Raw genomic sequence first — 13096 nt, forward strand, 5'->3', positions numbered from 1 at the left:
GAAGTGCCTGTGTTTCATCCAGTGATGTTTGGAATCACTGGTTGTAAAGTGAATTAATCAGGGTTCAGGAGAGAGATGTGGGTATCATTGCATCGACACACAGTAGGGAACAAGCGTAAGGAATGAACACGCTTCTTGGAAAGAGCAAAGAGATTGGAAAGATTCAGAATGGGTCTGGGAACACAATCCTTACAGATGACTGAGGTCTAGTGAAAGAAGCAGAGAAAGAGCCATTGATAGGAGAATCGAGTTGCAAAAGCAAGAGGTTTCCAATCAGGATGTGTCTGACAGTGGTGATGCTGAAAGACATCTTGTTGGAAAAGGACTGGAAAGAGACTGTTGGCTTTAGCCTTGGAAGAAGATCTTTCAGTGGCGCTTTGTGGGGCAGCATATTAAAAAGTAGAGACATTACTTTGCCAACAAAGGTCCATGTAGTCAAAGCTATGGTTTTTCCAGTGGTCATGTATGGATGTGAGAGTTGGACTGTGAAGAAAGCTGAGCACCGAAGAATTGATGCTTTTGAACTGTGGTGTTGGAGAAGACTCGTGAGAGTCCCTTGGACTGCAAGGAGATCCAACCAATCCATTCTAAAGGAGATCAGTCCTGGGTGTTCATTGGAAGGACTGATGCTGAAGCTGAGACTCCAATACTTTGGCCACCTGAGCAAAAGTGGATGGGGAGTGCGTGGATGGGGAGCAGGTTGCTATAGAGGTCAGGCATGTGGACAGCCCTTTGGACAACTTTGTGGTAAAGGGAGGGAAGTAGCAAGGGCACGTGAGGGAGGTTGGGAGCACAGAAAGCTCTGGGATACTTACGATGTTTATTGTTTAGAAGATTGAAATTTTGAGTGTGGTTGTAGACTGAGGGCAAAGCAAGCGCAGAGGAAGAGAGTGATGATGTGGGATTAGAGGATGGGGAGTGAAGGACCTGGAGTGAGTGACAGGCAGATTGGACTGAGAGTGCAGCAGCTCCTTTCACAAGGAGCAGGTGAGGAAAAATGCCATCGTGAAAAGGGGCTGAGAGTTTTACCTGTAGAATATGTGTATGTAGGAAAGGGCATATGTCTCTTCTAAAAAAATTTTTTTATTGTGGCAAAAGTCACACGATATAAAACATACTATTTTAATCATATTTGTTTTATTATTATTTAATCATATTGTACAGTTCAATGGCAGTAAATACATTCACGTGGTTGTGCATCACTTAGCATCATCCATCTCCCAAATTTGTCACTTCCTCAAACTGAAACTCTGGCCCCATTAAACCCTACATTCCAACTCTCACTCCTCACCCTCCACACCCGGCCCCTGACATCTATCTACCCGAGTACTTTCTGATTCTATGAATTTGGCTATTGTAGGCACCCCACGTACATGGGATCAAGCAGTTATTTGTCTGCACCTACTGTATATTGGGATGCATTTTTAAGGTTAACTTAGTGTGACACACGTCCCTTTGGTCTCCTGATAATCAGGGAATGATCACACATCCCTGGCACCTGTGTGTATGTGTGGACATTTCATCTCCTTTGAGCTTGAGAGGGAGCTGGGAACGTTCCAGTGACTGGGGCCTCCAAGGGTAAACAGAAGCTCCAAACAAGGTCCAGCAATGACCTGCCATGGCAATGGCCAAGAACCATGTCACGATGCCAGCCTCGACTGAGCGCGATGGGCTGAGCAGCTCTACCCTGTGGGAGCAAGAACTGACAGTCTCATTGCAGAGGCCGGTGAAGGGTATGTCTTTCCTCGGTGAACTAAGAATAAAACAACGAACACCACCCCGTCATCCACCCAGAAGTTGGGCAGATTCAGGGAGAAGAGGAGCGGCAGCTCAGAGCAAGTGAGGCTGGCCCGCTCTGCTGGGCATACAGCTCCACCGTCTCGCTTGGACTGGGATGGTCTGGAGAAACGGGAGTCCTGCCTCTGCCGGTTGCACTATCTTAGTATTTGCAGTCTTTCTGCCCACAATAATATTTCCCAAATTTGATCGATCATCAGAAATACCTGGAGAGAGTTTGAAGACATAAATTCCAAAATCCTTTCCTCAAAGGTCTGATTAGTGGAGGTGAGATGAGAACCTGGAACTTGCACTTTTAAAGAGCATCCTTGTGGTTCTGACCAGCTCAGCTTGTATGATAAAAAGCAACCCCTTTCTGTCCCAGCAAAGCATACAGGGCCCTGCTGCCCACCTCTCCCCAGGCAATCCTGGCTTCAGCCACACTGCGCTCCTGGATCATAGACACAGCTGGCCCTTTAAAACCTCTGTCCAGCACATCCTATCCCAGAGTATCTGCCCTTCTCCTCCATGCAAATTCCTATCCGCCGTTGAGACACAGTTCAGATTTCCACTCTGCAGAGAAGCCTTCCAGACCCCACCAGGTCTTAGTGCTGCCTCTGTCCCTCCAGCGCTTCATCAACCTCTTCTGTTTGGTGCATGTGACATTACACTGGGTTTAGAATCTCTTTCCCCCATAGCTCAGGAGAGGCCCCCCAAAGCAGGGGCGGTATCTGTTTCTCTCTCCTGCAGTTAGCACAGCACGCGTTACAGAGGAGGAGATCCGCAGGTGTCTGCATACATTACGAAGTGCTGGAGGAGATCTGTCCCTGGGTCAGGTAGCTCCTCAGGCACGGCCCCACCCACGCTGGGCCCCAGAGCCTCCTCCTGTTAGGACCTTCCAGCTTAGCCTCCAAAAGAACATGGCTGATGAAATTTTCATGGTTGGAACTGAAACCCAGGCCTGAGTCGGTGCCCCCTGCCTACATACATCTGCCTTCCTTTCACAGCTTCTCGGTATGAAATCAGGCCATGTGAGGCAATTTGCAAACGATCCTCACTGCATTTGACCAGGACATTAATTCACCTGTGCCAGAAAAGAAGTAAAAGACAGGCAGGAGAGAACGAGCGAGGTGGGAGGAGAGGGAAAGGAAAGCGCATTTCATGAGCTTCAAAGCCGAAGAGAACAGTGTTTCGATTACTCACTCCTTGGGGATTAGCCGTGTCACTGTTCCGTTTGTAGACCCGGAGAACGGAGAAAGAACTCTCCAGGCAGCTGTCACTCTCTTGTGCAAATGTCAGGAACCCCTGTGCTGGCCCAGTTGTTCACTCACTTATTCTTTCAGCAAACATTTACTCCTCTGTGTTCTGTGCTGGGCCTCGTGCAAGATGCCGGCTGGTGATCAGGGAGGTTTTCCCTCAGCGCCCCCGCGACTCGTTCCTCGTGAGGGGGCGGCTCTAGAGGGACCCGTTCAGGTCCCTGCAGGCCCTCACCCAGATCCCGTTCCTTTCCACAGTTGTCTTCACTTCCCAGCATATCTTGGCATCCCCCTTCCCCTAGAGCTGGCTGCGGGTCCCCACGCGCCTTCCTCTGCGAAGACAAAGCCTGCGCCCTCCTCTCGATGGGACTTTGTGCCCCTCATGCCTGCCACATCCCCCGCTGCCCTGACTTCAGCACCTGCCACCCTGCACTGTGTTCCCCATGTACCCGTGTGTCTCTTCTAGACTGTGAGGTCTTGGGGTGGTATTCATATTTGTCTTGGCTCTGTTGCTTCTTCAAAGCCTAGCACTTGGCAAGGGCATATTAACAGCTGAATAAATCCATCAACCAACGAGTGAATGAACGCATGAAAGGGCTTACTACTCTCAGAGCCACCAAAATTCAATTTGAGGTACTGACCAAAGTCCCACAACCTCTGAATCTTCTCAGTCTTTGCCCTTGAGCTTTCTTACCCAGACTCCTCAAAAGCATTTCTCAAAGATGCTGAAGACCTCTCTGCATGAGAGGTCTCTCTTGAGGGTTCAGGCCAGCCCTTCCACCGACCTCCCCTCCTCCCCCGCCAAGAACCAGTTCTCCAGCCCTTCCCTGGGCCCTCAGCAAGACCCCTGCAGAAGTCACCTTGCAGTCCAGGCCTGGGCAAGGGGAATTACCTTCCGTTCTTGGAGCTAATAGTTGGGCTGCCCCACGGCTTTAGGACCCCAAGGCGGAGGGTTGGGGAAGCCAAGCTCACCCCTCAGGAGCCGGTGCTCTGAGGAGGAATAGGGAAGCAGGCTCGGAGCAGAGGATTGCAGAGGGGCTCTGACGAGGTGGGAAGGGCCAAGAGCGGGTCATGAAAAGTGTAGGGTTTCCATGCAAGAAACTGAGCTTTATCCTGAGGGTCAAGAGCTGATTAATTTTTCTATGGTAACAAAAGCCTTTCTTCAGAACCCACAGTCATTAGGTTGTGATTAGCTGTGAGTAGCAGAAAGCTCCGCAGAAGCTTACACAAAACACAGATTATTTTCCCCATGTCCCAGGGGTCCAGAAGTGAAGACTCCAGGGCTGGTTTAGCAGTTTTCTCAGTGTCTTGAGCACCTCCTAGTTTCCCCTCTGCCTTTCTTTGCTCTTATCCTCATGATCACAAGAAGGCTGCTCTACCTCTGTCCTCACATCTGTATTCCAGGAAAGCAAGGAGAAAGGTGGGAAAATGCTCTGAGAACTCCTCAGCTCATGTCCTGTGCCCCGAATCCTGTCACTTCCCTGTCCTTAGCTCTGCACTTAGCCAGGCCCATTGCTACATTTCAACAGCCAGCATTCTATTAAGAATGGTAAGCAGTGGGAGGGACAGTGAGTGAACCATTATCTGTGTCTGTCACAGAATCCCAACCATGAACTACATCCAAAGGAACTGCTCTGGTTGGAGCAAGATCCAGGCCATTCTGGTCTTTTCTCACCTTTGTTTGTGCCCCTTTAGTATCTTTATGGATCCCTGGGGTTCCTGAGAACCCAGTTGGAAAACCACTGCTCTAGGTCAGAGGTCAGCAAACTTTCTGCAAAGAGTTAAATCATAAATATTTTAGACTTTGAGGACTATGTGAGGCTTTTGTTGCACATCCTTCTTTGTAGTGCTTTACTTATTTTTTAATCCTTTAAACATGTAAGATTACGTCTTAGCTCAAGGTGCCAAACAAAAACAAGCCTCAGGCCTGATTTGGCCCAAGAGCCATGGTTACCCAACCCTCACTCTAAAAGGGTCGTGGGGCACAGAGTCTGGGGTTCAGAGTGAAGGGTGGGCAGCAGACTGGAGATGGTTATAGAAATGCAGTCACTGGACAAAACAATCTCAGTCTAGATCTCTTGGCGCTTCCCAAAACATGCCTAAGAGCGATCAGATCCTCTGCAGCCACACGGAAACCTTGGGCACAGGCTAAGACTGGGATTCCTGTCTTTAGCTGGTCCTGGATGATGCTCAGGAAGCAAGGGACGTCCTCCAGGCCCAGGGTGGGCACCCTCCATGGTCCCACTCCCATCCGCCACAGGTCTTGGGAAAGACAGCAAGGTCCTGAGGGGTGCAGTCTCCAGGACTCGACTCCTTCCACTACCCTGCAATGAGCACAGCTGGCTGTGTTCCCTGAAGCCCTCCTGCTGCTGCTGGACCCTGGACCGGCCTCCTGGCAGGGCTCTCTGCCCCCAGCCCCTCCCTCCATGCTGAGTGACAGCCTCCCCCCATCTTCACCCTCAAGTCCAGGCTACCTGCTCTGGCCTGCCAGTCAAAAGCCAACTGCAGACTCAGCCAGGCTGCTGTCTCCTCCCCTCACCCCCCCAGCCGCCCTTGCTGGTCCTCGTTCCCCGAGCATCTCCAGGATGGAGCCCACACTCTTCTCTGCCTGCAGGGGCCAGCACGCCCACCTCCTCTGTGTGGCTGCCTTTCATCCTCTGCCATCCTCCAGCACTCTCCATTTGTACCATGCCCTTGGCATTTAGATTCTGCTCCACATCGTCAGACAAGTGAGGTAACTTACAGGCTGCAGCTAGCTCGGTGCTCGGCACATGGCGGGCGCTCAGTGCTCAGTAATTACATCCTAGCGAAGGGTTCTTCTATTCATTTATCTAATGGGTGCAAATTGGGTGTCTGAGCTGTGCACACACGTGCCTCTTTAATCACGCCTGTTTCATGCGCTGTCACTCTGCTGCCTTAGAAAGACGCTTTGCCAGCTTCACTCATCTGCATGTTAGTTAATGAATCATTACAGGATCGTATCTTTAAACAAAGGCCAGAGAGAAAGGGAAACAAATGAAAGCGCCGGCACATTGCGCACCGGGGGCCCATCCCAAGGCTTCAACATTGAGTGTTTTGTGCTGACTGCTCAGTGTAATCAGCTTCCACATTGGGGTCAGATGCTCTAAAATGCAGCTCACGTCAATGGTGCTCTACTCGCTGATGTGAAACATTTTATGGTGCTGGGTTCTGGCCTGCAAGGCGATGTTTTCCCATCCTGGACATAGTAATCACATACTCCCTTTTTTGGCACTGGCTTGGTGACCTGGGGCTTCCCGGAAGGGGTGATGGTGGCAAGAATGTACAGGCAGGACCCTGACTTCTCCCTGTGGAGGCCAGGCCCCTGGGTCTGCAGAAGGCACAGCTGGCGTTAGAGTATTTTATGAGCAAGTGTTGGCTGAGCTGCTGGGATCCAGAGGAGCTTAGGGAAGGTTGAGTGGATAAGTCACGGCCCCCATCGTATGGGCCTGAGGCCTCCCTGGGAGGCTATGAGACGGTAGAGTGGGGTGGTAAGGGCCTGGCCCCTGCCTGATGAGTCCCAGGTCTACCACTTAGCTGTGTGATCTTAGGTGAGCTGCCTAACGTCTTTACACCTGGCCTTTCCCATTTGTAAAATGGAGGTCTTCACAGTGCCCATGGCTGCCCTGAGTCTTTAGTAGGCTGATGTTCGTAAAATACTCAGAACAGTCGAGCACATTATAGGTGTCAGCTCTTGCGCTAACAAAGTATCTCAAAAGAAGATGATCAAAACCTGTGATTAAGTATCTCAAAGAATCTCCTAGACCAGGGGTCTGCAAACTACCACCTTTGAGCCAAATCCAGTGTATTGCTTATTTTCGTAAACTAAATTTTTTCGGGACACAGCCACGCTCATCGGCATGCGCATCAGTGTACGTGGACCGTGGCTGTATATACTGCCTGAACATACGCAGCCATGGCTGTGTCCACGCTACAGCAGCAAAGATGAGTCATTGCAACAGACTGCATATAAGATGCTCAGGTGCAAATACTTATTACCTGGCCCTGGACAGGAACAGTCTGCCGATCTTTGTTCCAGATGGTGTCTCCTGTGAGAGACCCAAGAGCCTGGAGATCCATCCATGCTGGAGGCTGAGGGAAGGTTTGAAAAGTATTTTCCCATTCAGCGTAGTCTGAGCGCCAGGCATGTGCCTGGCACGCTGACAGCTTCTGGCAGGTCAAAGGCCATGAGAACTGGCCCCTGCCCTCCAGGAAGTTCATGAAGTAATTTACCTGGGAGACCAGGTAAACAGCTCAGTCACAGTACAGCAGGTAAGTCCTGACATGAAGAGGAGAGGAAGGGCAATCAGGGAGCCCTTGGACGAGAGCTCAAGGATGTGGAGACATTGCTAGGAGAGCCGGGGGCGAGGGAGGGGACTGTGCAAGCCAGGGTCATGAATGGGCTGGTATGAGAGAATGCTACATAGGCAGTATGATGGGATGGCAGCAGGGAGCACAAGCCAAGGGTCCTTCCTTTTGTACCAGGCTAGGAAATGGCAACATCATTCTGTGGGGCAGGATTAGGGACAGTAAGAGATAGGAAGCCGGTTCCATCCTGAGCAGACGATCCAATGATGATTGATCATCAGGGAATATGGGAAATGAGCTTGCCTACTTGGTGGGAAAGCTGCAGGGACCAAGGCTTCCCCCTGGGTTTCCCAGGTGGCTCAGTGGTAAAGAATCCGCCTGCCAATGCGGGAGACGCAGGTTTGCACCCTGGGTAGGGAAGATCCCATAGAGAAGGAAATGGCAACTCACTCCAGTATTCTTGCCTGGAGAATCCCATGGATAGCGGAGCCTGGTGGGCTACCATCCATGGGATCACAGAAGAGTCAGACACAACTTAGGAACTAAACAACAATAACAGAGGCTACCCCACTCACTGTAGATTGCTCCCTGGAATACATGTCCATATAGCCAACAAGGATTTTTATCAGAAAGGTCTAGTATTTTTGTTAAAACTATCTGAGAGTCCCAAGCAGGATCCCCTCCTCATGATACTTACCACCAGTGATTGGGGTGCTCACTACCTCTGAACACAGTCCTTTTCGTTGTGGGACAGTTCTGACAGTCACAGGGTTGGTTTTCAGTGCCTCTCGTCTCCACCTTCTGCCCTTGGACGGGGCCAGGCAGGGTTGGTGCTGCTGCTCCTGCCTCTGCCCTAGAGTCTCTCTTCTCTAGGTCAGGACCTCTAGTCCCTCCATCCCCTGTTTTCTAACAGCCCCCAACCACTGCAGGCCCACATCCTCCTTTACCCACACTTCTGTACAGCCCAGACATTTTCCACCAGCCCTCAATGCTGTTTCTCCTAAAACAAAAAGCTCACCCCACACCTTCACTTACATCTCTTACTGGAGGACAGAGCCCAAGTCTGTGATATGACAGGCAGCGCTTCCTCATCCGGCTCCTCCTGCGTGTCTCATGTCCCCACCCTCTGCTTCCCTCTCAGCCACACAACTCCAGATCCACCCGGAGTTTCTGGACAAGTCATGCACCCCACACCTCTGCGCCTGCTCCTCTCTCTGCTTGGATCACTTTCCCTTCCTTCTCCATTTATTGGACTCCTCCAGTCCACCTCCCAAACTCAGCCTGGGCTTCATGTCCTCCAGGAAGCCTCCTGTGGCCTCTTCCCAGCCAGCGTTACCCCTCCTCCCTGTCCTGCTACCGCTCCTCACCATGGGTCCCAGGCCCGGTGCCGAGGGCCCTGCACAGGCAGTACCGGGCTCACACACAAGCACAGCAGAGGTTTCCTTCCTGGGACCCTGAGAACACCCTGGGGTGAGGCTCTGCTGCGCTGTTTGATTTGGGCAGCAGAAGCCTGCACAGCCATAGGAAAATCTATCCATGGGAATTCTTTACTCCTCGAGTAGCAGAAGAGAAAACAAAGAAGCACTTTCAGCCTCCCTGCAGGGAGACTGAAGATCTTTGTCAGATTGAAACCAGACTGAAACAGACAGAAAGAGGACCAGCTGAGACGCTTAGGCAACACGACTCTGAGCGTCCTGTCTTCGTGAATGGCACCACCACCCACCACCCCAGCTGCCCCAGCTGGGAATTTGCGGGTCATCCCAAACCACCCCTCCTTCAGTGCCCACATCCATCAGTCATAAAACCCTAAACACCCCAGGACCTGACTCTCTCTTCCATCTGCATCACCCTGCTGCATCACTCAGCTCACTGCCCCTGAAGCCTGGAACCATCCTCACCACCTGGGCTTCACTGCTGCTGTGTCAGTGTGCACACAAGCCGCCAGACCAATGTCCTCCTCCAACGCCTGAGTGTCCCTGTCACCCACTGTGGACCACTCTCCTGCCGCTGCTCCCTCAAGATGAATGCAGCTCCCTGGGGCAGGGGAGGCTATGAGCACCTGGCCGCAGGCAGCCTTCTCAAGTTCTAGATGTTCTGAGTCGCCTTCTTGCACTGAAGGCCCAATCACATTGTCCCCCAGAGAGAGGCAGCCGGCCACTATGTTCAGTGTCCAGACCTGCACTGATAGACACTGAGCGCTTGTTCTGGAATGTTCCATCTCAGCCACAGCTCAGGCCTTCTGCACCTGACCCCTGCCTCTCCCACCATCCCCTTTGGACCTGACAGTCTTCCAGAGCTGTCAGAACTCTCAGGACCTACCCCATCCTCATCACAAACAGCCTCCTCTCCTCCCCTCACCGCAGGCTGGGTGAGCTGCAGGCTTCAAGTAGCATCTGTCACCTGGGGTTGTGATTATCGGTTTGTTTTTCTCTCTCCCTCCTCACCGAAAGCAGGGATCATGTCGTGCTGACCACTGAAACCCTGCCTCCTAGGCTGGCACGTGGTGGGTCTTTAGTACATACGTGTGGCAGGCAGGACTAAACCAAGTAAGAGAGAAGAATCTTGTCGAAATGTCTTTCCTGGAGCATTCATTTATTCAACAAATAGACAAAGTGCATGGGGAAAAGCGGGCACAGGAGAGGCTGAGAGAAATTTCTGCAGGTCCCCGGGGACCACATAGCTGAGATTCCACATGTGGCCTGAAAATTTGCCACCAATTCCACAGGGATTTCTGTGCATTAAAGCGTGAAGGCAGAGTCTAATCATCTCGCAGTTGGCCAGATGTGCCTGGGGTTGCCACAACAGCCCCCAGAATTGGCCAGATGTGCTGTGATCCATTTGGAAAACATCAGGGAACCCCAGAGGCTGTGTGGCCCAGAAGAGAAAAAGTTCCCACTCTAAAAGGTGGCCCGCAAGTGCTCGCTGTGGATGGAGGCTTTCGTGGGGTGGTGTCACGGTGCTCTGAGCGTCGGGACATGGAGCTTCTTGCTGTCTTCAAGGCCAAGGAAGGCTCTCCCGGTGGCCCCTGCCTGCTGCCTAATGCCTGCTCCCTCCGCAGGTGATCAAGCTGGCCTTCGAGGAGTTTGACCTGGAGAGGGGTTATGACACCCTGACGGTCGGGGACGGCGGGCAGGACGGGGACCAGAAAACGGTGCTCTACATGTGAGTGATGCGGAGCATGTGGTGGGCAAGTCAGGAGCACGTGTGCCTTGGCTGAGGGCAGGGGGATGGGCCCGGTGCGTCTTCCTGCCACACTCCCTGCCACCTTGCTATAACCAGGACAGGTGTCCTGCGGCGCTGCTGGCTTCAGCAGCAGTCCGCCCATCTCTCTACTCCTACCAGGGAAAACAGAGCACTTCCCAGGAGGAAAGATCAGGGAAAGTGTGCACCCTGGCTCCCCAGGAGCCAGGGTGATAGGGATTCAGCGTGTATGCCTGGCTTGCACTTGGCTGTGTGTGTCTATGCAGACCCTGCTTCTGCCACCAGGAGTTTCTCCTCAAGGCCATGTACATCTGTGGTGGCCCGACTGCAGACAGAGGTAGTGGAAGTGTTTTGCTAATTTCCCCGCATGCTCAGAACTGTCTGGGAGATGGATGGTTTCCGGGAATTGGGACCACGTGGACATAGTGACCGCATATTCTGAGCCCAGAAAGGTTAGAATGGCATGGTCTAGTCAAGGCGGGGGATAGTGTCAGGCTGTGCTGGGTTTCATCACACCAGGACTCAGCTGTTGGGGGCCATTTGACTCCTCTGTCCACCATGATTAGCCTGGCTTAAAAGTGGGAGTATGCTCCTATTCAGTGTGTGTGACCCAGAGTCAGAGAGATAGACAGACCTGACCTCGTCCACCTCCCCTGCCAAGAAGGAGGGGAGATTTCACATACATTTGGTGCCTACTGTGTGCCCAGACACATCAGTTATCTCATTTAATTCCCACAGGACCCCTGTGAGGAAGGTGCTATTATCCCATTTAACAGGTGGAGAAACTGAGGCCCAAAGGGTGCAAAGGTGGTTGGCGGCAGAACTAGCACTTGAGTTCGTGTCTTTCGATTTTGGTCAAGGATAGCATCCCATGCTATTGCCATACACGCTCCTAGCCAACGCCCTCTGGTCATAATGCTGAGCAAAAAATGACCATTTTGTAATATCTGACTTGTCCAGAAGCTGTTCAGTTCTGGGTGCTTCTCATACCTTCCCCACATCTACCAGGAAAGATCCTCTTAGGGCAGTTGAATGAGGTCCCCTGGCATGTTAGGTGACATGTTAGGTGATTTAGAATCTCTTGAGAGAAAGGAATGGGATGCCAGCCTGAAGGGCAACCTCCCCACGGCCTGCTTTCCACTGTAGTAATCAGGTTTCTCCAAAGAAACAGCCAACAGGATTCAGGCTTCTCCGAAGAAACAACCAATAGGATGTACGTATGAAGAAAAGGATTTATTATATGATAATGGGAACTGACAAGTCCCAAGACCTGCAGGCTGAGTCAGCAAGCTGGAGACCCAGGAGAGCTGATGATGGAGTTCTAGAGCAAAGGCCAGCAGGCTCAAGACCCAGGAAAAGCTGAGGTTCAGTTCACGTGCAGGGCGGGAACAGTGTCCTAGCTGAAAGGCAGGCAGGCAGGAAGCATTCTCTTTCACTTGGGAGAGAGTCCACCTCTATTGTTCTATTCAGATCTTCAACTGATTGGATGAGGCCCACCTTCACTGGGGAGGGCAATCTGCTTTACTCAGTTCCACTTTAAATCCTAATCTCATCCAGAAACACCCTCATAGAAATACCCAGAATTGTGTTCGGCCAGATATCTGGGTTCTCTGTGGCCCCATCAGGTTGTCATATAGTTTACCCACCACACTCAACGCCTCCCCTCTTCTCAGTGTGTCCCCACCACTCACCTGCCCTGGTGTGCTGACCTGTGTGATACATCAGCTCAGTGTACCCAAGAGGCCAGGATCCCACTCTGTCTCCTTCATGCCCCAGGGTGCTTTGTCATAGAGAAAACCTTAGAACAGCAGAGCTGAAAAGACTGGGGATCATACAATTCAACCCCTCATTTATATGGAGTGAAAAAGCGCAGAGAGGCTCAGCCACTTGCCCGGGGTCCCACAGCAAACGAATGGCAGGTCCATGGCTTGCACCCAGGTCTCTGGACCAGTCTAGCTTGAATGAGATCCCAACAAGTTCTGCAGCAGCCCAGAGACTCTCCCACCACCCTCAGATCTCTTTAGACCAGTGTCAAGTTCAAAACCTCAGGAACGATATGTGGCTGGGCCATCACAGTGTTGTGAAATCCTCTAATTAAAATAAATTTTAAAAAACTTCAGGGAAACAACGCAAAATGATTGCTCGTTGTCATCATAGGGTCACGCAGAAGAAAAGCAGAAGCCTGTCTTCTCCCTTACTCACCACTCTCCTGGGGTCATTCCTTACTCACTGCAGAATCTCAGGGTCCCCATCATTGCAGAATGTCAGGGTCCCCAGGCCAGGGATGTCACATGGGCCAGGCTAGTGTATCCCAGGCAGTCTACCCCTGCTTTATCCCCACAGCATTCATGTTGTACCGATCATCTCTCTGCAATCAGCTCAGCGCCCCCTCAAGCTTTGAGACCCTATGGTGGAGCAGAGATTAGAGCTCATTAATCTAACCACCCCTCCCCAGCCTCCCACACCCCATCTGTGCTGGAGATTTGTCTGGTCTCAGCAGAAAAAGGAAGTCAGGTTTCTTCTGAGTACCCCAGCCT

General features: G+C 51.8%; 1 protein-coding gene across 2 annotated transcripts in view; it reads left to right on the top strand.

Moving 5' to 3' along the window:
• The window catches only part of CSMD2 (CUB and Sushi multiple domains 2), a 678038-nt gene that overhangs the window by 383063 nt on the left and 281879 nt on the right, over positions 1-13096 (top strand). For both annotated transcript variants that reach the window (XM_068966215.1, XM_068966217.1), the window contains exon 11: positions 10417-10520. In XM_068966215.1, the coding sequence (XP_068822316.1) occupies positions 10417-10520 (104 nt within the window). The remainder of the gene's footprint in view (positions 1-10416; positions 10521-13096) is intronic.

This window comes from Capricornis sumatraensis, chromosome 2 (genome assembly GCF_032405125.1).
Source record: "Capricornis sumatraensis isolate serow.1 chromosome 2, serow.2, whole genome shotgun sequence".
Taxonomy (NCBI): Eukaryota; Metazoa; Chordata; class Mammalia; order Artiodactyla; family Bovidae; genus Capricornis; species Capricornis sumatraensis.